The 26151-nt window shown below is 36.9% G+C and overlaps 2 protein-coding genes across 2 annotated transcripts; one reads left to right on the top strand and one right to left on the bottom strand.

Annotated features, from left to right (window-relative positions):
- The first annotated feature begins 12642 nt into the window (after nt 1-12642).
- LOC110669559 (MYB-like transcription factor ODO1) lies at nt 12643-14131 on the top strand. The gene is made up of 2 exons (XM_021831269.2): nt 12643-13129; nt 13262-14131. Exons 1-2 carry the CDS (start codon nt 12867-12869, stop codon nt 13791-13793), a joined length of 795 nt encoding a protein of 264 aa, XP_021686961.2. The 5' UTR covers nt 12643-12866; the 3' UTR covers nt 13794-14131.
- Nucleotides 14132-17343: 3212 nt separating this feature from the next.
- Nucleotides 17344-25920, bottom strand: LOC110669555 (probable serine/threonine protein kinase IRE). The gene is made up of 17 exons (XM_021831264.2): nt 25251-25920; nt 25008-25075; nt 24725-24901; nt 23255-24574; nt 22690-22862; nt 22138-22387; nt 21702-21794; nt 21471-21611; nt 21267-21359; nt 20795-20996; nt 20614-20699; nt 20086-20174; nt 19096-19147; nt 18964-19020; nt 18722-18880; nt 18144-18224; nt 17344-17850 (listed from the first exon to the last, which is right to left on the bottom strand). Exons 1-17 carry the CDS (start codon nt 25693-25695, stop codon nt 17761-17763), a joined length of 3576 nt encoding a protein of 1191 aa, XP_021686956.2. The 5' UTR covers nt 25696-25920; the 3' UTR covers nt 17344-17760.
- Between the last annotated feature and the right edge of the window lie 231 nt (nt 25921-26151).

Raw genomic sequence — 26151 nt, forward strand, 5'->3', positions numbered from 1 at the left:
TCGTCCACTTCTTTCACGAGAGCCTCTCTGGAGCAGCCCTGAGATGGTGCATTCAGTTGGATAGGAGCAAACTGCGCTCCTGGAAGGATTTAGCTGATGCATTCTTAAAACAATACAAATTTAACTGTGATGTGACCCCTACGAGGAGAGATCTCCAAAACTTGCTGTAGAAGGACAGGGAAAGCTTCAAAGAGTATGCCCAAAGATGGAGGGAGAAGGCTGCAGAAGTATATCCTCCGGTGACCGACAATGAACTCTGCTCCCTATTCATCGAAACACTGAAGGCTCCTTACTTCAACCTGATGATTGGGAATACCTCCAACAGCTTCTCTGACATCATCCAAGCCGGTGAAAGGATAGAAGCTAATTTAAGGATGGGACGGCTGCAGGAGTTGACTGAGAATCCTGCAAAGAAAACTGCCAGTTTTGGCAAAAAGAAGGAGGGTGATGTGCATTCCATTACCCGTCAGAATAACTATTCCCCTCTTCCCCAAAGTAACTACCAACCATATCCCCCCCGTGGCCAAACCATTGCCAACATTCCACCCCCTTTCCCAAATTATCCACACACACGCCCACAATACCCACCACCTGCAAATTATCAACCTAGACCTCCTCCTCTACCTACTCAACCCAGACCACCTCAGAATAACCCCAGACCACCAAGGAATCCTGATCCACCCCTTCCCCTCCCACTCAGTGAAATATACCGATACCTCGTCGGTATAAACCAGATAGTACCCGTTCCCCTAGACCCAATTCAGCCACCCTACCCCAGGTGGTATGATGCCACTGCCCGTTGTGAATATCATGGAGGGGCACAAGGGCATTCAACTGACAACTGCGGGGCACTCAGAGGGAGAGTGCACGCTTTAATCCGGAATGGGTGGTTGAAGATTGAGGGAAATGGTTCCCTCCCCAATGTTACCTCAAACCCGTTGCCCAATCATAATGCGGGCAATGGAGTAAATATGATAGAACCGGATGGAGAGAGGTTGGCACCAGAGGTAGAAGAGCTAATTCCTCACTTTGAGGAAATTTTTGCCATGGCGATGAGGGAAGATTACCTTTGCCCTCAGGTATCGGAATCAGAAAAAGGTACGGGATGTCCTTACCACGAAGGGGCAGCTGATCATAAGCTGCGAGACTGTGAGGGATTCCGGCAAGAGGTCCAGAATCTGCTGTCCCTCAAAATTTTAAGATGCCAAAGGAGGTCAAAAGTAGAGGGCGAAGTAAATACCACCAGGTTTGGCCGGAATGCCTCTACCCCCAATCCTAGATTAACCTTCTCTATCCCTAATGCCCCAATGCCCTGACCACCAGTAACAATTATCCGAACCCCGCCTCAGCTCCCTATCACCAATACCCATGCCATACCTTGGAATTATAACTTCTAAGTTTTCACCCAAGGAGCATTAAGCAGTACGTTGGCTCCTAATCTTGCTACACCTCCGGCACCTCCAAAATCGTGCTTCACTCCCCATGAGCACTTCAGAATGACATATACCAGACCTACCAGCAATACTACTCCCCAACCTAATCCTCAGCCCGTTATTGCCACAAAATCCTCCCCACCTGAGCAAGAAGTCGAGTTTATAACTCGAAGTGGGAGATGTTACGGGAACGAAGAGAAAGAAAAGAAGAAGGGAAAAGTAAAAATGGGAGAATTACAGCAGAGTACAGAAGATGAGAAAACGGGGGAAGTGGAGCTCACCGGGCCTAAAGAAGAGGAAGAGTTGTTGCTCCAAATAATGAAGCAGAGTGAGTATGATGTGGTGGAACAGTTGAGAAAGACACCTGCCCGAATTTCTCTGTTATCGCTGATTTTGAGCTCTGAGGTGCACTGTCAAGCCCTGCAGAAAATCCTGGATCAGGCCTTTGTGAACCTCGACATCACACCGGGGCAATTTGAGAAAATAGTGGGACAAATCCAGGCATCCAGTTTTCTTACCTTTTCTGAGGAAGAGATAGATCCTGCAGGCTTGGCACACACTAAAGCCCTTCATGTGACAGTGAAATGCAAAGGATGTATAGTGGCCAAGGTCCTCATTGATAATGGATCAGCACTCAACGTACTGCCTAGTGCTACCTTGGCTAGACTGCCAGTTGACCAATCGAATATACGTCAAAGTGCTATGGTGGTAAGAGCCTTTGACGGTACAAGAAGGGAAGTATTGGGAGATATTGACTTGCCACTTCAAATTGGCGCATGCACCTTCAACATCACGTTCCAAGTGATGAACATTGAACCAGCTTATACTATGTTGCTGGGGAGGCCGTGGATCCATTCAGCGAATGCCGTTCCTTCAACTTTGCATCAGAAAATAAAGTACATTATGGACGGCAAAATCATCACGGTGAGAGGAGAAGAAGCCATTTTGGTCACCAAACCACAATCACTTCCTTATGTGAAAGCGGCTAAGGAGTCGTTGGAAAGCTCCTTCCAGGCCCTTGAACTACAAGAAACCATAAATGAAGGGGCTATGGCTATGGTAGCCAAGATAATGTCAAGGAATGGGTATGAAGAAGGCAAAGGCCTAGGCGCCACATTACAATGAATTGTTAAACCCATACCGGCTATCCAAAAGGTGGGCCATTGCGGTTTGGGATATGAGGAAGATGCCCTCATGGATGGGCGATTCTGGATGAGGAAATGACTTCGGATCGAGATTCGACCGTAAGATCGGAGAATGAAATTAGTCCCGATAATCACAGAGGTATTCACTAAACCGGTCATTGAAAGTCCGGCTGAGGTTGAAGAATCACCCGATGAACCATCCATTGATGTCATCCACTTGGATTCCTTGTATGAGGCTCTGGTCTCGCCGATAGCTGAGGGGCAAGAGTTGGACAACTGGACAGCAGAGGACATCCCTGTACTTAATTTCGAGTAAAGTACCTTTGGTTATCTACACTTGATCATTTTGTCCATGATGGCAAGTGTAACATTGTAAATGGATCATCTTCTTATGTCATAAATTTTTAATGAATTAATAGCGCATTTATTTCCAATTCTCTTTTCCTTTCCACTTGAATTCCATCCTTATAATATATTCTATTTTGGTTCATTCAGGACCATTCATCAATTAACACCTAATAATTCAATAGACTCAGAAATTCCTCTGCTTAATTTTGAAATCCCCATAACTGCCATTACTTCAAGTGATTCTGAGGTACAGCTCACAGAAGAAAGGGATGAAAGGGATGAACCTTCCCTAGTGCCTTGTGGAGACAAAACGCGCACCATAAACTTAGGCACGGAAGAAATGAAAAGGGAACTTAAGATTGTGGATAGTAAAGAATTGGGAGATATGATCAGTTTGCTTAAAGAATTTCTGGATGTGTTCTCGTGGAGCTATGATGATATGGTTGGTTTGGACCCCCAGATAGTGACGCACAGAATTCCCCTAATTCTAGGGACAATCCAGGTGAAGCAAAAGCTGAGAAAAATGAACCCTAACACACTGCTCAAAGTTAGGGATGAGGTCAAGAAACAGTATGATGCTGGGTTCCTGGAAGTAGTCAAATATCCCCAATGGATAGCTAACATTGTCCCGGTAATGAAGAAGGACGGGAGAGTTAGGGTGTGTGTTGACTACATGGATCTTAATAAAGCAAGCTTGAAAGATGATTTCCCTCTCCCCCATATTGATGTGTTAGTAGACAACGCAGTAGGATTAGGCAGGTGTTCGTGTATCGATGGGGCATCAGGGTATAATCAAATCCCAATGGATGAGGAAGACAAGGAGAAAACTGCTTTTATCACCCAATGGGGGGTATTTTGCTATCGGGTCATACCTTTCGGATTAAAGAATGCTGGAGCCACCTACCAACGCGCCATGGTCACATTATTCCACGATATGATGCATAAGGAAGTGGAGGTGTACGTGGATGATATGATCATCAAATCCCGGGGAGAGGAGAGCCATGTACAAGTGATGAGGAAAGTATTCGAGAGACTCAGAAAATATCAGCTAAAACTGAACCCTGCCAAGTGCATATTTCGAAGCTAGATCGGGGAAGTTGTTGGGATTCATAGTGAGCGAGAAAGGAATAGAAGTTGATCCGGAAAAAGTCCGAGCCATTCAAGAAATGCCATCCCCAAAAACAGAAAAAGAGGTGCGCAGCTTCTTGGGGAAGTTGAACTACATATCAAGGTTTATTTCCAATCTCACCGCTAAGGTTGAGCCTATTTTTAGACTACTCCGAAAGAACAACACCACTCAATGGGATTCGATTTGTCAAGAAGCTTTCGAGAAAATCAAGCAGTACTTGTCAAACCCGCCAGTGCTGGTTCCACCAGTGGCCGGGAGGCGTCTGATTCTATATATGGCAGTCCAACAAAGCTCAATGGGATGCGTTTTGGGGCAACATGATGACACCGGCCGGAAGGAAAGAGCTATTTATTACCTGAGCAAAAAGTTCAACGATTGTGAGTCAAGGTATTCTTCCCTAGAGAAAACTTGTTGCGCACTAGCCTGGACAGCGAATCGCCTCAAGCACTACATGTTGAATCATAAGACATGGCTCATTTCCAGAATGGATCCTATCAAGTATGTATTCGAAAGCCCATTCGTGCCGAGAAGAATAGCCAAATGGCAGGTCATACTATCCCAATATGATATTGTCTATATGACCCGGAAAGCGGTGAAAGGTAGCATGATCGCTGATCTCTTAGCAGAAAACCCCATCCAGGATTACGAAGCTCTGGATTTTGAGTTCCCTGATGAGCATATTAATGAAGTAGACTGCGAAGAAGAAGAGCCAGCTGATGTTTGGGAAATCTATTTCGACGGAGCCGTCAATTTGTCCGATAATGGAATCGGAGCTGTATTGATATCTCCAGATGGGAGACACTTTCCAATAGCTATCAAGTTGAGATTTGACTGCACCAACAACATCGCAGAATATGAAGCTTGTGTAATGGGTCTACAAGCTGCTATCGAAATGAAAATCAGAAAGTTGGAGGTGTATGGAGACTCAGCTCTGATCATTTATCAAGTCAAGGGAGAATGGCAAACTAAAGATCCGAAGCTAATCCCCTATCAGAAGTACTTACTGGAGCTGATTAAGAAATTCGAAGAAATCTCTTTCACTCACCTTAGTCGAGACAAAAATCAATTTGCAGATGCCTTAGCCACCCTGGCTGTTATGGCTCAAATGGAAGAAGGACAGACGACCCAGGTGCTAAAGATTAAAGCAAGAAGTGAGCCGGCTTACTGCTTCATGATCGAAGAAGAACCTGATGGTAAACCTTGGTACCATGACATCTTGCTCTACATCAGAACCAGAGAATTCCCCTCTGGGGCAAGCAAAAACGAAAAGAGGATGATTCGGAGATTAGCATTGGGATACTTCCCCAGTGGAGAAATCCTATACAAAAGGAGCTCCAACGGTGAATTGTTGAGATGTGTGGATGCAAAAGAGGCGAAGAAAATCCTTTTCGAGACTCATGAAGGGAACTGTGCCACCCATGCTAATGGGCATATGATGGCTAAGCAAATCATGCGACGGGGGTATTTTTGGACTACCATGGAAAAAGACTGCATCGAGTATTTCCGAAGGTGCCATAAGTGTCAAATCTACGCGGATCCGATAAATGTTCCGCCTCACCAACTGTTCAATCTCGTGTCACCATGGCCTTTCGCAATGTGGGGCATCGATGTGATTGGTCCAATCAACCCTAAGGCATCCAATGGGCATAGATTTATCCTGGTGGCTATCGATTATTTTTCTAAATGGGTCGAAGTGACATCATATGCTCACATTACGCAGAACACATTCCTCAAATTCCTCAGAAATAATATTATCTGTAGACACGGTCTCCCCAATGAAATTGTCACTGACAACACCAAGAACTTGAATGGCCCAAAGATCCAGAAGTTATGTGACCAATACAAGATTCGACATCTCAATTCCTCCCCATACCGGCCCCAAATGAATGGAGCAGTGGAAGCCGCAAACAAAAATCTTAAGAGGATAATTCGGAAAATGACGGTCACATATAGGGATTGGCATGACATGCTTCCCTACGCTCTTCACGCATACCGAACTTCTGTAAGGACCTCAACTGGTGCGACTCCTTATTCTTTGATTTATGGGATGGAGGCTGTATTACCTATTGAAGTAGAAATTCCTTCTCTAAGAATTCTAAAAGAATCGGGGATTGATGATTCAGAATGGATCCAGTCAAGGTTGGACCAATTAAATTTGCTAGATGAGAAGAGGCTAACGGCGGCATGTCACGGACAGCTGTACCAAAGAAGAATGGCTAGGGCATTTGACAAAAGTATTCGCCTACGCGAATTTCAACCTGGGGACTTAGTTCTGAAGAAAGTATTGCCAACTCAAAACGATCCTCGGGGCAAATGGTCACCAACCTACGAGGGTCCCTATGTGGTTAAAAAAGCATTTTCAGGTGGGGCCTTGATCTTGACCCACATGGACGGCGAAGAATTTCCAAGACCTGTGAATACTGACGCCGTCAAGAGATACTATGCTTAAAAAAAAAAAAAAAAAAAAAAAAGAGTAGGAGTGAAAACCTGAAAGGGCGCTCCTAACAAAATGTGTGAAAGAAGGCGAAAACCCTCGAAGGGCGCTTTCTGTAAAATGAGTGAAGGGCGAAAACCCGAAAGGGCGTCCTGAAAAAGCGAGCTGAAAAAAAAAAAGAAAGAAAAAAAGAAAAAAATCTAGGGGTGAAAACCCGAAAGGGCATCCCAAGAACCAAAAGGAGAAATAAGGAACGGGGCAATGAAACCGAGGATGGAAATAAACCGTCATGGCATGAGGCTTCAGAGTACTTGAAATAATGGCAGTTAAAGGACTTCAAAGCTAACTACAAGGAATATGTGAGATCTGTCCTTATACCCTTCTCCTTTAACACTGTACCTTTGTTTCTAAAACCATAATAAAGTCATATTTTCCTATCTCTTTGCTTCTATCTTTCCTTCTTTAACATTGTCCTTCTTTAATCTTTTTACCTAATGCGCTATTAATCATTTAAAATTTTTCTATAAGATTAGGATTTGAAATTGATAACCTCACGTACTTTACTATGAGATTTGCAGGAAATGGCCAAAAAAAAAAAAACTAGAGGTGAAAACCTGGAAGGGCACTTCTAGTCAAAAGGACGAAGGGAAAGTGAAAACCCGCAAGGGCGCTTTTCGCAAAATAAGAAGAAAGTCAAGGGGCATCCGAAGAAATGAGGTCGTAGGCCAAGTCTTGTAACTTGTCTTCCATTAATCATCTGCTTTCGGAATCCTGTTAAGTACACTTCATCGAGGAAGAACTTCTTGTGTCGAGATTAGGTTTGCCTTGTAAGCTGCAATTAAATTTCCTGTTATCAACCTCTGGTTCCCTGATCTAAGTTGATTTTAATTTCATGCATTTAAATTTTCTGTTATCAACCTCTGGTTCCCTGATCTAAGTTGATTTTAATTTCATGCATTTAAATTTCCTGTTATCAACCTCTGGTTCCCTGATCTAAGTTGATTTTAATTTCATGCATTTAAATTTTCTGTTATCAACCTCTGGTTCCCTGATCTAAGTTGATTTTAATTTCATGCATTTAAATTTTCTGTTATCAACCTCTGGTTCCTTGATCTAAGTTGATTTTATTTTCCTGCATTTAAATTTCCTGTTATCAACCTCTGGTTCCCTGATCTAAGTTGATTTTAATTTTCTGCATTTAAATTTCCTGTTATCAACCTCTGGTTCCTTGATCTAAGTTGATTTTAATTTCCTGCATTTAAATTTCCTGTTATCAACCTCTGGTTCCTTGATCTAAGTTGATTTTAATTTCCTGCATTTAAATTTCCTGTTATCAACCTCTGGTTCCCTGATCTAAGTTGATTTTAATTTTCTGCATTTAAATTTCCTGTTATCAACCTCTGGTTCCTTGATCTAAGTTGATTTTAATTTCCTGCATTTAAATTTCCTGTTATCAACCTCTGGTTCCTTGATCTAAGTTGATTTTAATTTCCTGCATTTAAATTTCCTGTTATCAACCTCTGGTTCCCCGATCTAAGTTGATTTTATTTTCCTGCATTTAAATTTCCTGCTATCAACCTCTGGTTCCTTGATCTAAGTTGATTTTAATTTCCTGCATTTAAAATTCCTTGATCTAAGTTGATTTTAATTTTCCTGCATTTAAATTTCCTGCTATCAACCTCTGGTTCCTTGATCTAAGTTGATTTTAATTTCCTTTTTCTTGTTATCAACCTCTGGTTCCTTGATCTAAGTTGATTTTAACTTTCCCGCATTTTTATTTCCTTTGACCAACCTCAAGGTTTCGACCAAGTGGATTTTAGCCTCCGGACTTTAATTTCAAATTTTAAATCGTCCAAAATATGGGTCTGAATCTTTACATAATTCCTACACGGGAAAATTGTTCCCTTCAATAGAAATTATGTAAAGAGGGGCAGCTATCGACACCATATTTCGGCCGATCCCCCGAAATTAATAAACCTTGAAGCCAATCCCCAATACAGTCCCCTTTACCAACCGACCACACTTCTGATCCCACCTCAAAAGGAATTTAATTAACACTAAGTCTCCAGGTCATTTAAAGCCTCACCGATCCCTCAAACCAATTCTTGAGTCCCCCGATCATTTAATTGTATTTCCGATCTTTCTTGTCAAATAAAATTAAACCAACATAAGGCCTTCGTACCACCAGTCTTGTTGCCGGTCTCTCATTTAAAATTTGAGAATGATAAAGGTTTCGACTCGGTTTAAAGATGATCCCGATCTTAAGTGTTCAAAGCCAAATTTCTAATTTTAATTAAGTCCCGTTTCGTAACTGATCTCATGCATATTGTGTTCTCCGATCTCCTATACTTAGATTAATATTCACTTTCAGTTGTCATTCTAATATGTTCAAACAATCGAGTGCTTACGCAATTTAGAAATTTTTCGATCACAATCAATCATTGAACAGAAGGGGAGCTTTCATTGTATTTCATTTCAAAATTTATACAAGTCATTCAATCCCCCAGCCTGAACTACATGTTCATTTTCTCTCTCACCTTCAGCCTCCCCTTCGCTATCCTCACCTTCGTCCTCGGGAGCCAGGTTGGCCATCCAGGAGAAGTCCTCCTCAGGATAACGCTTCTTGAGCTCAGCCAGGAGATCTCTATGAGCATTCACATAAGCGCCGGCCACTCCGGTCACCATTTCTTCTTTTTTCGCCTTGAGCTCCTCAGCAAGATGAGCGAGTTGAGCAGCTTCATCAGCTCGGAGTGCCTGAACTTCCTCAAGAACACAATCTCGCTCGGCCAGAACATGAGCTTGCTCGGCCAGCTTGTCCTCATAGAATTTCATTCGTCCCTCAATTTGAGATATGTAATCCTGAGCGGACGAAAGTTGGGATCGGAGAGAAGACACCTCATGACCCATCTTCTCGACTTCCTTACCCAGGCGATGAGCCTTCTCCCGGACCATGTGCTGGTTCACCAAACACTCCACGTTCAGGCTCATAGATCTGGTCAAGATGTCATCAAGGTTATCCGGAGACAGCCTATCCCGATCTTCTCAAAGGCAGTTCAGAATCGGTGAAGAAGAGTGCCACCAAGATCACTTCTACCATGAGCTCAAGGAAGAGGAGGGGTTGAAAATAGCTCGCAAATCTTGGGAAAACATCACTCTGATGGAGAGGTCGCCTAAAGGTCCGAGTGCCACAGGCGACTATCTTAAATGGAGGGCTGACAGGGACCAAGAACACTGATCAGACCAAAACAATGACTCGCCAAACATCCTATCGGAAGAAGCTAATAATCGCTTAGTGACTACATAAAAGGCAAACACCGAAAACTCGCGACTGCAAGAACAAATAAAGCAGTTGGAGGATCAATAGCAGAATCTTAAAAGAAAAGTGAGAAGACTCAGGGAAGAGACAAAGGTCGAAAAGATGAGCTTCGAAGAAAAAGAGGCATGGTGAGAAGAGGAAAAAGGCTCTCTCCAAGCTATTTATATATATTTTAGATATATAAAATGATATATAAAAAAGAATAATAATTGCTGTAATTATGTTACATAAATCTCTTATAATCATGCTAATTACTGTAATTATGTTACATAAATCTCCTATAATTATGCTAATTACTGTAATTATATAAACAGTAACTAATCATTTGGGTTTATGTTTAAAACATTTGATTTGATTGTATCTATGTTACCATGGACTCGGCCCTGCAACAAAGTAACACCATACTTTGAATTGAGGCAGGGGATAGGTGGCCACAAATATTATACTAATAACAATTATTATTATCTTATGATAAACAAAAAAAGCTTCATAATCATAAAATTAAATTAAATTAAATTTAATATGTTTTAATTATAAAAATATTATTTTATATATCTAAAAAATATATATATATATATTTTTTTTTTCTGAAAAATGCTTTGTTGGCTTATGAAACTCGATGCAAAATGACCCATAGAAATGGATAGCAGGACGTTTGATGCCAGCAACTGCAGGACATAATTATAATTTGTCGAATCGCAGGGTATGTGGAAGCCCTACGTACAGATGATTGGCTGCGAGAATGTTGCATTGTTATAGTAAGAAGCCCACTGGGTTGTACCGACTGCTGAGAATCCATTTCATATCTGCTTGTTACCTTGCTTGGGCCTGTGAGCGATATTTTAATGGTCAACTCACATTTGTTGAAATTCGAAGGACATGACTCCTGATAAGGAGTATTGCAGCATTCGTTGCAGTTGCAATTGTCACCTTCCAGATTGCTGGCATCCTACCATTTGTTCTAAATTGTTATCATTTGTTATCATTAAGAATTAATTAATTAAGAGGGAGATTAGAGAAGGAGAAACAAAGACATTTGTTCAAGTTGACAAGTCTAAATGCTCCACTTATCATTATCATAATTATATCACATTTTAATAAATTTAATAATTAATTTATTCTCGTAAGTCATTATTGTCTTCCAATATACGGCAATGCCCATTAAAAAAAAATCAGAGAAAAATAAAAATCTATCTTGACGGAAAAACATTTGCAATCATTAACACCTTTTTTCCTGGATTAATTTTAATTTTTTTCCCCATCATTTTTTAAACGAGGGCTGCCTTGCCAATGTAAAAAATTAATAAATTCTGAATTACTGCATGGCGAAAAGGGGTTGCCATCATAACACTCAAAGCTTGTGCATGTTTTTAAACCCCTCCAACAACTCCAATAACCTTTGATTTGCCTCTCTACTTTTATCTTTAAGCATTTTTGGTGGACCTTTATGAATAAATTTTTTAATTCCATGGTGGAGCAATAATTTTGTGACGACATCCATACTCATACATTACATCATCAATTGCCAAATTAAATTTTTATGTTATTGTCCTTGCATTGAAGTGTGGTGGTAATTGTGTTGTGTGGAAGAATTTTACAGACGGGACCAAAAGCTGGAGCGAATTGCAGGATTGGTATTAAAGTCCAAATTGATAATAAATGAATAGGACAAATTAAATTCTTTCCTTTTCTTTTTATGGGATAAAATTTTGAATAAATTTAATCAAAATAAATATATTTTTTATTGCCGTAAAACAATTTCATGTACTATTTTCTTTTTTTTTTAATTGAATTTAGTAGCTCCGAAACTATAACAGGGCAACTACCATAGTGATTGTGGCACCAACCAATAATTATAGGAAATTATATTTTGTTATTTTGAATATTTTTTAATTATATAATATTTAATACAAATAAATTTAATTAGTTTATAATTAATATTATTTAAAATATATAAACATTAATATTAATTTAAATATAATTCATAATTAATATATATTATATTTTTAATATATTTATATTACTATAAAAATTGTATAAATTTATTTTTTTAATTTAATTTCAATTTAGTATAATCTTCATTTAATTTTTTTAAATAAATTAAATTAATAAAATATATTTAATTTAATTCAATTATAACCAATTCGTCAGATTCATTTATTCGATTAGAAACTTTCAAGCTCCGTGGACGGTTCTTATCCTAACCATTAATTGAATGCGTGAAGACTGCGGTCCCTGTGTACGGATAGAGCTGACGAGAGCAGTGATGATATGCTAAAGTAAGCATTGAGTCTGTTTGGACCCTCAAAGAAAGCTCACGTGTCATTCAGTGATTGGCGTACTCATAATGAAACATTCCAATTGCGGACCCAACGACCAATGAGCCCAACTCAGTAGCTCACGGGAGCATATCAATTTTTAGGTCCGGAGATGTTTTCACAAGGTTATGGTGGGGTCCATCCGACATCTATCTATGCACCTCCATGTGATTTCTAAATCCATCAGGCGAGTGCATCGCACGCCCACACTCGCCCGGAGCTAATTAACCCAATTTTCATATTTTTGTCCTAATGTAAAGGCTACCGCGTAAAAAAGAAGGGCTTGCCAGTGGCCTCGTCTTCTTGTCATGATTATACTGTATTTAGCATCATTTCTTGGAAAGGATCTTTTATGAGGACCTTTTTTTTTTTTATGTATATTGATTTTTAAGCAAATTAATCCTATTAAACTTTTATTTGCTTATTAAAAAATAAAAGATAAATTTAATAATTTTACCTGGAGGCAATGATATAAGAAATGACAAGGTAAGTTTCAAGCCAAAACTAGCAAAGTGTAATACACATGCACAAGAAAAGCATGAGAAATGTGCATCTCAAAATAAACATTTTGATTCCCCCTAAAACTGGTAGAACACTAGTATATAAGGGTGGGTGAGTCTGTGGGGCTGTGGCGCCTTAGAGTACTACTTCACTACTCTGTTGGTACTAATATAGCAACTCGTAATCTAACAATTTAATTTTTTTTTTTTAAATCTTTGTGGAATTTAACACTTTCAAGTGATATGGGGAGGCAACCTTGTTGTGACAAGTTTGGGGTGAAGAAGGGGCCTTGGACAGCTGAGGAAGACAAGAAGTTGGTCAATTTTATTCTCACACATGGCCAATGTTGTTGGCGCACCGTCCCCAAGCTCGCTGGGCTCCGTCGCTGTGGCAAGAGCTGCCGTCTCCGCTGGACCAATTACCTCCGCCCGGACTTGAAGAGAGGCCTTCTTAATGAAGCTGAGGAACGACTAGTTATTGATCTCCATGCCCGTCTGGGCAACAGGTAGTGCTTTAGTAAAAACTTCATTTCTTTTCATGACAATGTTTCTAATTGTTTTTTTTTTTTTTCACAAGCAGAAATTTTCAATTTATATCACGTGGAATAACTCTAATAAGCAAGTTTCATCATTTTCAGGTGGTCCAAGATTGCTGCAAGATTGCCTGGAAGAACAGATAATGAGATCAAGAATCACTGGAATACCCACATCAAGAAAAAGCTGATTAAGATGGGAATCGATCCGGTTACGCATGAGCCTCTCCAGAAACAAAACAACCCAGAAGCAGCACCTTGTAACAATATTATATATGATCATCAGCTCAATTTCAATGGTGATCAGCATGACATACCAAATAATATTTGCGCCCAAGCCGCCTCCTTCTCCTCATCCTCCAGTGACAACTCTAGTATCACCCCGACTGAATCGTCGGACCCTCACAGCGACGATGATCCTTTGATGAGTTACATATTATCAGACTCTTTTCTTGAAGATTCGTCAACATGGAATTTTCCAGTCACAAGAGAAGAATATTGTGAATTTGGAATGTCCTCATTAGAGGGTAACTCTCCTTGGTTTTTAGAGCTCAAGGATCTTGGAGATGACTACTTTGGACTTGGCCGTTTCAATGATGCCGACTTGAGTGTATTAGACATGAGCGACAAGCATTAACAAAGGAATCATGCCTGGGGGGCTTCATCATGCATATAAATGGAAGCTCAAGCATCTTTCCTGATCTCCTTTTTTTCAACTTTTAGTCTTTGTTTTAGTTTTATTTCATTTCTTTCTGCACCCACCAACCTGCGCTCAAAAGGAACCCCTTGGAATCCTGTAATTAGTAAAAGCCTCCAAGTGGTTTCAAGGAAAAGGTTATTATTATTATTTTTTTAAAAAAACTAACTAGGATGGGTTGGCAAGATGTCACGTAGCCCAAATTGTGAAGAAATCATCTGTTATGAGTTATCATCAATACAGCCGTTTCCTAGCAGTCCAAGTCGATAAGGCACTTACAGCTTGTAGTTTTGTCTTTTGCCTGTGGTTGGTTACATAAAAGATCTGAAATGCGTATGCTATAATATATATATATATATATAAGCAAAAAAGTATTTTCTAGAATGTAAGACATGACATTATTTTTTATAATATTATTATATGATTAATATGTTAATACATGAAATGTGACGTTCCCAATTATATATAATTTATAAATTATTTAATAATTATTTTATTAATACTATAATATATAACTATTATTATAAGATAATTTATAATATATTAATATATATTAATTACTTATATATGTTAATTATTTTTATGATTAAATTTTTATTAGAAAATTTGAGAGATAAAAGTAATAAAAATAAAATTTAAAATAATTAATAAAAAATTTAACATATTACATTATATTTATATATTAAAATAAATAAATATATATATAAATTAAAATTATTAATAATTACATATATTAGTATGGGTAATTCTTAGCCATCACCCACTCTTAAAAGAGTTGAGTGGTTGAAGCAAAGAAATCTGTCTGTATGTGAAGAGAGATTTAATATTTATTTTAGCCTATTTTACATTTGACTTGCCAATTAAACATAATAAAAAAAAATTTTAATTATCTAATTTATGTGAGAATTTACCCAATACCTATACAAGAGTTCAAGCTTTCACACTTTAATATATTACTCTTTTTAAATTAATTTTTTATTCTATTTAGTATCTACTTAAAGAGAAAAAAAAAAAAAATTAGGCGCAACATGTTTACTCCTACTGTGGCTAATGACAGAAGGCAGAGAGCACAATAGTCCTAATTAATTACTATTTGATTTCCACCACCAACAAAAGAAAAGTGATTTAACAAGCAATTAATTAATTTAATTAATTGAATGGACTTTTTTTTGGCTATTTTACATTTTAAATATTGTATATTTTATAGCAGTAAATTGAAAATAATGAAGCGTGACTATGGATTGGGCGGTACAATAATGATAAGGAATAAGTCGCTCTATGCTTATGGAAGGAAGCAAACTATGGCAGCACTTACATAAGCATCTATATATTATTGGCTATATGCGTCCCGATCTAAAAGGAGATTAAATTAATAAAATTATTTTAAAATATTTTTATTTATTTATAATTATATAAATATAAAAAAATTATTTATTTCATTGGTAAATTATATAATAAATTAAGTCTCACTTTCTTTTGCCAAAAATATTTTTTTTAAAAAAATAATTTAATGAAAAACATCCAAGTATACTTAAAATTTTATCATACGAAAGCTTTTGAGTGATGGATCATGGGCACCAACACTGATAGGGAAATCTTCCACTCTAGCTTGTTCCATTTTAAAAGATATCTGTGTCTTTGCCTTATACTTGGAGCATATGATGATATGTTTGAACAAGGCTTTCATAAAGTTGAGGTCTAATCAAAATTGAAGATATTTTCTTCACACTTTAAGTGTTATAACTAATATAAATCTATATACTTGATTTTTTTTTAATAAACAAATTATGTGATCGTTTCAAAGTGTTTGGAATATGATTATGAGATGTTTTATTCTCAAAATAATAATAATAATAAGTAGAATATATCCTGATAAGTAATTATTATAGATAACAGTGAGAGAGAGTTAAATAAAAATAAGAAAAGATAAATAAATTATATATTTTATTTAAAAATGAGTGAACTAACGGAAGATAAGAAAGGAGAGGAGGAAGGAAAATATTTTCAAATCATTCATTTGATTCCAATTTCGACCATAACCGAACCGCTTCCAAGGCTCCCTGTAGGCTGTAACACTTTACACCTGAGCAAGTTTTGAAGTGATTCTAATAATGGAATGTAGACATTGCAACGATCCTATCCTATCAACTCTTTCAAACTTCCACTAGCTAAGAATTTGATTTGGCAAACAACTTGGGCAGATCAAATCAATTGTATTATGCAGTAGAAAAAAATGGTAAGAAACTGAGAAGAATATAATACTCTTGATTTTGACAGGGAAGGAAGAAACGGAAGCTCAATGCGAATGCTAACAAAAACTTTTCAATCAACTTGTTTGATATAAATTATAAATAATTCTCAACTGATTTTACCTTTTGAGTTTTCTTTAACAAGATTTCTAAGCCTTTGTTTATATGGGAAGGGGAGGAGAAAGAAAATGAGCGATGAAAAATAAAATGAGATCGTCACTTTTTCATATTTGGAAATGAAAAGAAAATATTGATAGAAAGAAAAATAATATTTATTTTATGCTTGTTATTTTCTCTCTAATTTGGAGAGAAAATAAAATAATAAAGAAAAAAAAAGTACTTAATTAAAGAAAATTACCTATATAACATTATTTCTTATTTTTAACTTTTTAAATAATCTATAAAATTAAGAGTAAACTAATAAATTTTAAAAAATAATACTATTTACTTTCCTCTTTTATCTCTTTCCAAACAAAGAAAAATAAAATATATTTTCCATCACCTTATTATTTTTCTTTCATTTCCGAATATAAAAAAAAAAAAGCTCATCTTATTATTTTCTCTTTTATTTTCCTTTCTCCCCTTTCTCCCCTTTCTTCCTGAATGGGATCACACTGCTATATGTGCTGTATGATTGGGCGATCTACGCATACGTCACCATTAATCATATTATATTTTAATCTATTTTTAATAATTATCTACTTTTCTTCCGCATCCTAAAAGAGACACCTCCTTCCCGCCAAAAAAAAAAAAAAAAGCACTCCCAAATATGAAAACAACATACAATTTATAAGAAACTAAACAATATACAATTATGTTATTTCCAAAGAAGAAATTATTTAGTGAACTTATTGTATAAATAATAAATTTATTATATTTTTAAAATATAAAAACCCAATAATTTATTTCATTGAAATAGAGATGTGAAATAATAATATTTAAAAAATATAAAAATTAATTAATTAATTTTAATAAAATAAATAAATTAAATAGTAACTTAATTAATATTAACTAACATAAAGTTAACGGAATGACTAAATAGTAATAAAAATAAAATACAAATTAAATAGCATATTTATCAAAATATATGAATTAAATACTTAATTTAGTTAAAATATAAAAATAAAAAAATAATTTTCCTTTAAAATTAAATCATTATACATATAATAAATACACCTTGAAATTTTCTCAGATTTGAATTATTAGTCCGATAGACAAGTGACTTTCTTATAATCAAAATGTTGTGTTTAAATTCCATTTTCCATTCAAAACTTCTAAAAAAAAAAAAAAAAAGGCATAAACTCACCAATTACAAGTTCCTATAGAAACCACTGAGATCTATATTATATACAAAAGCCGGAAGGTCAAAATCACAAAAATGTACATGACCTGTTTGTTGACTGTAGAAATATAGTTTCCACGTTCTGTATTGAAGTTACAATGACGTGAAATATGAAAATTTCCTGAATGCCACTAATCTTTCTTTTTTTTTTCTCAAATAGATAAACTGCTGTTCTAGGAAAGTGTCTTGTTGAAATTTTCAGGTTGAAAATTTTTCCTCATCATCAAAGAATCACGATTGAAATTGACCATGCTAAACTGAAACTGCAGCTGGGAGCAAAATGATGAACGGCTATTTAAGCAATCATGAAGAATTGTCAAGGAGCGGACGGTTTCGATGCATCCGCTGCTTCCTTGGCGCTCCTAATCACCATATCATAATTGATAGAGGCAAGCTGAGACAAATTCTGACAACACAGCAAGTAAAATTTTTTTTAATGGCAATGCAACCTTAATAAGCAGGTTTTTGGAATTTACAACCCCTAATTAATTAATTCCAATATTATAAAATTAAATAATACTAACTTCCATGGAAAAGTGAGGAATTCAGTAGCCCAAAATCATTGATAGCATTAATAAATTATTAAAATGATCATGCTAGCATAGGATCATTTGAAAAGCTATGTAAACAACAGAGCATGAGTTTATTTCCTTGTAACATCTAAAGTTCCTTAATTGACATCTAATTTGTTGGTCTCACCTTAAATGAAAAATTACTGAATGAGTACTTCACAGCAAGTGCGGGAGCATTAAAGTCTGCCAAGCTGCCGCATTCATCCCCCTGGCATAAACATATAAATCATAAATAAAAGAAAAATGATAACCACTTAAGGTTGTTAATCAATTGTATTTGGATCAACAACACCATTTGCATCCAATTCATGATGGAATAATTCGTAAAGGAATTTAGGCTGATATTCAAAGATAAATAATATTACAGTATGCACTTCTCTGACAATTAACCAGAATCAATTCCAAGATACCTATTCCACTTAATACCATTCTCTTCCCACTATGCCAAGACATGGCTGCTATTATTTCTAAAATATTTAAATTAGATTGTTTTCTGTATGGGTATGTTAACCTTCAACTTAAGGCCGATCAAGTCATACCGAAATGAAATCTTTTTGAAACCAAATCAATAGAAGTTTAATCCTCAAAATCATTGTTGCTAAATATTATCATTGGCAGCAGATGAGATCAAACCCATGGTCCAATTGATTGAAAGTTATATGTCATTGCAGTTGATAGATTATTAAACAACCAATATCTACATACATCCTCATCATGGGTATTGCTGAATGACCCAGTGCTGCATGAGTCAGTTAAGTCATCAAAGTCACTGCCCCCTAGAAAATTTTCACCCTCTGGATTACATATATAGCGGCTCATAAAATAACTTGTGTCATATGCATCTGCTGTTGGTATGAACATAGCCTGCAGTCAATAAGAGAACTTAGTGTGTGCTCCAAGCAGGGTAAATATTCTGAAAAAACTAAGTAAATTTGCATTATGACAACCTTTTGCCGTGCAAGTGTGTCCCAGTTAATGTCCCCAAAGAAAGGGTGCTGCTTCACCTATAAGAAAATTACCCTGCTTAATTCAAAATCCTTGCTACTTGTAATATCTTATCAATGACCATTGGAGCTTACCTCTTTGGCTCCTGTTGCTCCAAGCCTTTGAATTGGATTTTCAGTCAACAATCTGTAAAAGAAGCAAACCATTAGCTACTTCATGACATCCTCTGAAAGTGCTAAATCCTGAAATTGTTTAAAGGCCCTGTTTCTGCCTTAGAAGTTCTAACCCGCCCTCTGTTTTTTTCTTTTCCCAGAAGATATATGCGTTAACTAGCAGACATAATCTACTTTGCTAATGATGCAAGGCAAATATGGGACTAGCTTTGCAGCAATGGACTGGACTGTAGTGTCTTGAGTTGTTTTATTTAATTGGAGATGGTGTGAACTATGAAGTCTAGGAATAAGTTAGCATTTAATCTTCCTGATTTTGTTATTTGGAGTTCATGTTCTATTTGGATTAAGAACACAAGAAATAAGTTCTCCAAATATTTGCTTCTATCGGATTATATGATGCAATTCTAACTCTGAATGTGATTCCTAGAAAGTAGAAATTCTAGGTTTGAAGTTTGGAATCTTCTTCTTCCATTTATTTCCCGAGCAATTCCATGCAAAGAAACCTAATTTATCTTCCTGTCAAATAGCCCCAAAGGTTATTGTTCACTTGTACTGTTTATAGTTCAAACCAGCAACCATGAACAGTCCCAAAACCTGGATTTCCTTTCCTTAATTTTGAACCCTAGCATACACGTTTGCAGACCTTAATAGGCCACGGAAATTTCTACTCTTTCAACGTTCATACAAATTTTAATGCTAGTCCACCAAAGCTGTGCTAGTTAATTAACCTAGAATTTAAAGATAAACTCAACTCAACTCAACTAAACTTTTATCCTAAAAATTTATGAGGGTAAGCTATATGGATTCTCTTCTCCATTTTAAACGATTTTGGGTTAAATTCTTTCTAGAATTTAAAGATACAGTAAAAAAAAAAAAAGGCACAAATGAGCCGCAGGTAGTACTGAAGATTGCAGTGCAAACTATACATTCTTGGAAATTCACATTTCTTACTTGTTGATCAAATCACATGCTTCGAAGCTCATCTCCTCAGGTACCCTGGGCCAAGGTATATCTCTATTCATTATATTGTCAAATATTTGCTGCAATAAATAGGAACCATTAGTCTGCATCAAGCTGCATGAAAGTATAAAATTATTTAACACTAGAAAATTGAAGACTTTTTTTCTGTTAGAAGCCCAACAGACTCAGTAGGAATAAATAGAGCAAATAATAGAAGAATTGTAAATTTTTGTCCCATATCCATAAAGTTACAAATTCCATGCATTTTGCTTTCAGCAGAACAAATTTATTACAAAGGTAGCATAATCCAGAGTGCATTTCATGGTGCTATGCTCTAGGTCCAGTCCATCGACATGGAAGGCATCTACATGGTGCACTATAGGCTATGCAAGCCACTCTAATTACTGTAGTAAATTAATATCTGTGCACGGTAAACAAAAGTATAAGGAAAGGAATCCCTCTCTTCCATGCTATCCAAAACTGTTCAATAGTTGAGGGTGGCATCCATTGATGGCCTACCTGTGGAGTTTCTGCATTGAAAGGTGGAATACCAACAAGCAGCTCAAAAAGAATAACACCCACAGACCACCAATCAGCAGTTGCACCTACAAGGAGAATAATGTGGGAACTGGGAAGTAGAAACAGGAGAAAAACCAAAGAACAGTGTATTCACTATCTAACTAGCAAATAGGTTACAAACCATGTCCCATGCCAAGAAGTATCTCAGGTGCCAAATAATCAGGAGTGCCAACAACAGAATGCTTTTGGCGCTGCTCTCTTTTTGAAGAATTTTGACTTTTTGTTTCATGGTCATCAAGAAAAGCAGAACTATTAAATGATGCACCAGATAAGTCATCTGTGCTATTGATAAGACCAACCTTCGAGAGCCCAAAATCTGTCAACTGTAACAGAAGGGATTAAAGTGGCAACCAATATCATCATTGCAAGTTAAAAATAAATAAATAAATAAATAAAAGCCTAAGAATTGTAGGAAACAAAGAGGAAGAATTTGAAAATGTTTCACATAGTTTAAGGAGCACAGGAGGCAATCATACACACAAAGCAAAATTTTTTTCCAAAATGGCAGAAACCCTTTTTCTGCTTTTCACAATTTTTTTAAAAAAAATCTTTTTGGCTAGAAATGACCTAGAATAGAACTGCAAAATATCAACCTTGATATGACCATCTTGACCAATCAACAAGTTGTCTGGTTTCAAGTCTCTGTGAATGACATTTAAAGAATGCAAATACTCCAAAGCAAGAACCTGGCAAGAATAAAACCAACTATTTGTATCCTTGGAGAAAAAAAATTTATTGATAATTTGGCAAATGTGCAGGCAAAGCCAGGGAAAGGCAAGTGTAAAATAGTTTCTTACAACTTCTGCAATATACATACGGGCCATGTCTTCATCCAAGCAGCCCAAGTTTCTCAACAATGAGTAAAGGTCTCCTCCATTTAGATACTCCATGACCAGGTAAAGATTTTCCCTACATGTGAAGGAGTAGAAAAACCGTACCTGTTCATGATTAATTATATAGATATTAGAATAACATTTTAACATTTAATGCACCCTTTAAAATGCTTATACATTATAAAGCCTGCTCACCACAAACGGATTGCAAACTGATATGAGTATGTTTCGCTCTGCCAAAATACTTTCAACAGCATTTTTACGAATCATATCAGCCTTCTTTAAAACCTGTAGAATATTTTGAAATTAAAACTAAAAAGGGGAAAGAAAGAAATAAAGAAAGGTAGAAAGAAAAGCCACCATCAGAAAGCATTTGCTGCTCTAAACTATAAAAAAACCTATGCTTTTGCACATGGTCATACTTGCTTATGTCAACAATCATAGTGTAAGGTGATTGAAAGAGAAACCACCATTATTATAAAATTATACTATTTAATTGGCATGAATCAGAATTTGGAATAAAAAGATGGTTCCATGTTGATCAACATTATCCAATCACAAAAATTGTAAACAAATGTCATATTGATTCAGTTCTTTCTGACAGCAATTGATAGGTGCCACAGATGCTGACCTTTATAGCAAAAAAATCACCAGTTGCCCTTTTTCTGGCTAGGAAAACCCGTCCAAATGCCCCTCTGCTGATTGGTTTTATTATTTCAAAATCTTCTATAGAAGTTCTATCCTTAGAATATGGATTGATAGGGCTTGCACGCAAACTGCGAACCGTATCATCTTCCACTGAACTCTCTTCATCAGCCATATGGTTTGACGAGTCCAATTTTTCTTCATCTATCTGTGCACAAAGATCCACATACTTCTCCCTATAAATTCCCAAAAAAAAAAAAATCATGAAGATAAGATAAGAGAAATGGAATATTAGAAGAAACATGATTAATCTCTGTTATAGTATATCAATAATGTAATTACAATTTTTATTAACAATTATGTAAATTATAGTTTATATTAATAACAGAAGCAAGATAAACAAATAACTGAAATCAAATATGTCAGCTTGGTTAGTTTTTTTTTTTTTTCTAATCCTGTTCGGTTCAGTGAACAAAATGCTAACATATTTTCATATAAATGACTTTTTGAGAGAGAGAGAACAGCAACAGCTACTCACTGTAATAATTTCTCTATGCGCCTTCCAAAAGTCTCTACAATGAGGGCATCCACCTTTCTATCCTGAATGGCATATTTGAGGTCGTCTAGGCGGTCAAGCATAGACTCCAATGAACTATAGTCACTCTCGTTTACATTTGCAACAGAACGGGCAATATCCAGTAGCTTGCTTATCTGTCATGCAATGGTACGGTTAAGAAACTGGAAATAATTATGAGTTCACATGAACTAGTAACAGAATTAGTCAAATTAGCAGACCAGGGAATTCCCCAACTGCTTAAGTTCAAAGCCTAATACAAGGTTCAACTAATACATTAAGGAACCAATAATGCAGGTCAAAACTCAAAAGAAAGCTTTATTACTGATCATAAATGTTTTCATTTGACTGGAATGGTGACAAAATGTATGTTGAACTGCAGATTAATACTATTTTGGCCTACCATAGTCCAAAAAAACATATAAAAATTATATAATATTAATATGCACATATCAGGATTCGGGATGGGTAGAGTCAACGCTAAAACAAGGCAGATCATATACATTAATAATTCATTTTAAATATGTACCTGCTGATTATTCTCAAGTTCCGATATTGTCCTCCGTCCACTCAATAGCAATTCAATCTGTCTGGTCCGTGGAGTTAATAATGGTGATCGTGGTGTCAAGCTTCCCCCAGATGAAGTTTTTGTGTCTCCATCAGGTAACAACGCGGAACGCGCTTCACAAGAAATGTCTGACAAAACATTCAGATCTTCCATCACAAAAGCATTGTCAGCATCAGGCATGGCATCAAGCGTGTCTTCAGAGCATTGGCGAGAAAAACTGTTTCTTTTGGGTGATAGATCATCTACGTCCTCATGTATACCTGGCGTTGTTCGTCTTGGTGTATCAGAACTTCTTGGTGTCCATGATTCCAATATCTTATCAAGCGTTTCTGCAACTCTTTCAAGTCGTTCATTCACAGTTAAGCCTTTCAAGTCACACCGATCAGCAATTGTACATATCAGAGAGTGCTCCTCTACATGTACTATTGGTATTTCGACCTCACAAATGCGGCATATCATCGAATTATCATATGCAACATTATGGTGCTCCCCCCAGAAACCCCAAGAAACTTTTCTGATTCCTGTTGATGCAGCATGCTCTGGAGTTCCAAGATTTTCAGAGTTGTCATCCCCAAAGGTTCTTGTTTCGTCTTTATTATGCAGCGTTTCTGATTTATCCTTGGTAGGTGTACCGATGGAATCAGTGCCCTTCCGATTTTTCTCGGCAGCTGATGGAAATTTCTTCCAAGATGACATCCTATAGCTGCTCGTAGTAGAATCATTACTTTTTGCAGTACTAACCTCCACAGTCTGTTCTACTTGATCTCCTTGTATGACCAGAGCTTCTTGTTCTTGACCATGGGACTTCTTTCTCTGTTTCTCACTCGCCACCTTTCCACCCACCGATGGATCGCTAACTTCCTGTGTTGCAATTTCCAAAAATTTTTCTGGATAAACTCCAAGGTCACTAAATTTATGAAGACCCAGAATGTGATCTTCCTCATAACCACTCTCCTTTTGGAATTGCACAAGCCTAGTGCATCGAGTGAGGATAAAGAGAAGTCGGGTATGCGCTTGTTTGAGGATCCCCATTGGCAGCTCGTGACGCTTATCATCTAGATTCTGGACAATGGCCTCGCATTTGGTCCAGAAATCATTAGGTGGCATTTTTGAACATTGCCGAGCCACAATCAACAGATCCTCCAAACTTTCTCTCCACTCAGGGTAAGAGTCCGTGGTCTTTTCAAGTATGCCCACCAAATCTCCGGCAAATATGCCTAAATCAGAATCAACTTCTTCCTTTAACTTGTCGAATTTTGCCCTGATTGCCACCATAACTTCCTAAGATAGTCATCAAATGGAATATATTTGAACAACCAGTCAGACATACACAAGGAAAAGGCCAGAAGATCAATAGATACATTACAAGGAAAAAACAATGAGATAAACTGAGAGAAAAAGTAACCAGAACAGAGAGCATTATGATTATACCTCCATATGACCGAATGCCCGAGACCTCCAAACAGGAAAAGGCCGGACTCCTTTGGAATTGAGCTCGTGAGAGAAGCTCTTGACATCTGGGGCCTTCTTCTTCCGACCACTCGTTACACGCAGTATTGCCTGGAAACGTGGAGATTGCAATTCCTTGGCAAAAGCCGCATGGTTACTCTGCAACACCCCAAAAGAAAATAATCATGCATGTTGAACTGCGTATATGAACGAATGCATATAAATTGCTTACACAAATCACTACAAAACTAACAAATTTTATTACCTCCAACGGTGGATTGACTGATGATGGATATTTCAATGATTTGGACTGATTCCATCCAAACTTTTTCCCTTAGAGTAACAGAAAATCAAATCATTGATAGCTCAAAAAGTTTAGGGGGAAAAGAAAATGAGAAAGATACAATTTAATCCATTTACAAATCTGGGTTAAGATGAAAATCACAAAAATGAAAACCTTCAACATTGCCCAGACGAATATTTAATTTTCATTAATCCTAGCCGGTACCTGGGTCCATGGACGACGCACTATGAATAGGAATGGCCCATTTAAGCCTTGTCGTCTCGACAGCACCGTCTTTATGATCCTCCTCATTTACAGCATCGGTATTATTATTGCCGAGATTGGAAGGCCTACCCGCAGCGGAAGAAAACCTAAGAGGAGAAGGAGAAGGAACGGACTGCGTCCTGATATGGTTGAGTCCGAGCGAGGACGCCAGAATAATAGGCGAAATCTCTTCTGCTTTTGGCAAATCAGAAGGGTCATCATCCTCCTCCTCATCATAAGGAGAAGACTCTGCATTTTCGTGCAAAGGCGTCCGGCGAGTCGGAATAGGAGGGATTTTTCGGAGCTTGTAATTGGTTGGCGTGGATGAAGAAGAAGAAGAAGAAGAAGAAGACGACGACGTCGTTTCAGGAGGATCTTGGTTGTCAGGGATAGCAGAGGTCGACATGGAAAAGGGATGTTTGGTGGCTGTTGATAAAGTCCTTCATTGCATTGCGAGTGTTTACTGGTAGTCGGTTATCTCTCAGAGAGACAAAGACGAGAAGAGAGGATTAGGAAGTTGTTAGAGAGAGAAAATTTGTAGCACAGAGAAGAAGATAGAGATTAGAGAAGGAGGCTTTCGCGGGAAATGGAGAGTTTGAGGCTGACACGATAGGAGATTTGAGAATTTCTCATGGATCCTCCTTGCACTCTCGCCTTTTTATTCTATATTTTTATTTTTTTTTTAATTTTTGTTTTAAAACGTGCTTGCCGCCAAATCTATAAGTGCTTGGTCATTTCCTGTGACAAAAAATATATTTTCACATTTCCTGAATACTATTTATTTTAATTAAACGAAATTTTGCTTAATTTAGAATAATTTATTTAATTTTAATTATATAATATTTTTCACTAAAAAATATAA

Source organism: Hevea brasiliensis, chromosome 13, assembly GCF_030052815.1.
Source record: "Hevea brasiliensis isolate MT/VB/25A 57/8 chromosome 13, ASM3005281v1, whole genome shotgun sequence".
Lineage (NCBI taxonomy): Eukaryota > Viridiplantae > Streptophyta > Magnoliopsida > Malpighiales > Euphorbiaceae > Hevea > Hevea brasiliensis.

Excerpts from the sequence above, each read along its gene's own strand:
- LOC110669559 (XM_021831269.2), top strand. The coding sequence starts at position 12,867 with ATGGGGAGGCAACCTTGTTGTGACAAGTTTGGGGTGAAGAAGGGGCCT. Across the intron at positions 13,130-13,261 it reads CATGCCCGTCTGGGCAACAG|GTGGTCCAAGATTGCTGCAA; the intron begins GTAGTGCTTTAG and ends CATCATTTTCAG.
- LOC110669555 (XM_021831264.2), bottom strand. The coding sequence starts at position 25,695 with ATGTCGACCTCTGCTATCCCTGACAACCAAGATCCTCCTGAAACGACG. Across the intron at positions 21,360-21,470 it reads GTATGTATATTGCAGAAGTT|GTTCTTGCTTTGGAGTATTT; the intron begins GTAAGAAACTAT and ends TATTCTTGCCAG. Across the intron at positions 17,851-18,143 it reads TCAGTAATTTTTCATTTAAG|AATTTGTCTCAGCTTGCCTC; the intron begins GTGAGACCAACA and ends CTGTGTTGTCAG.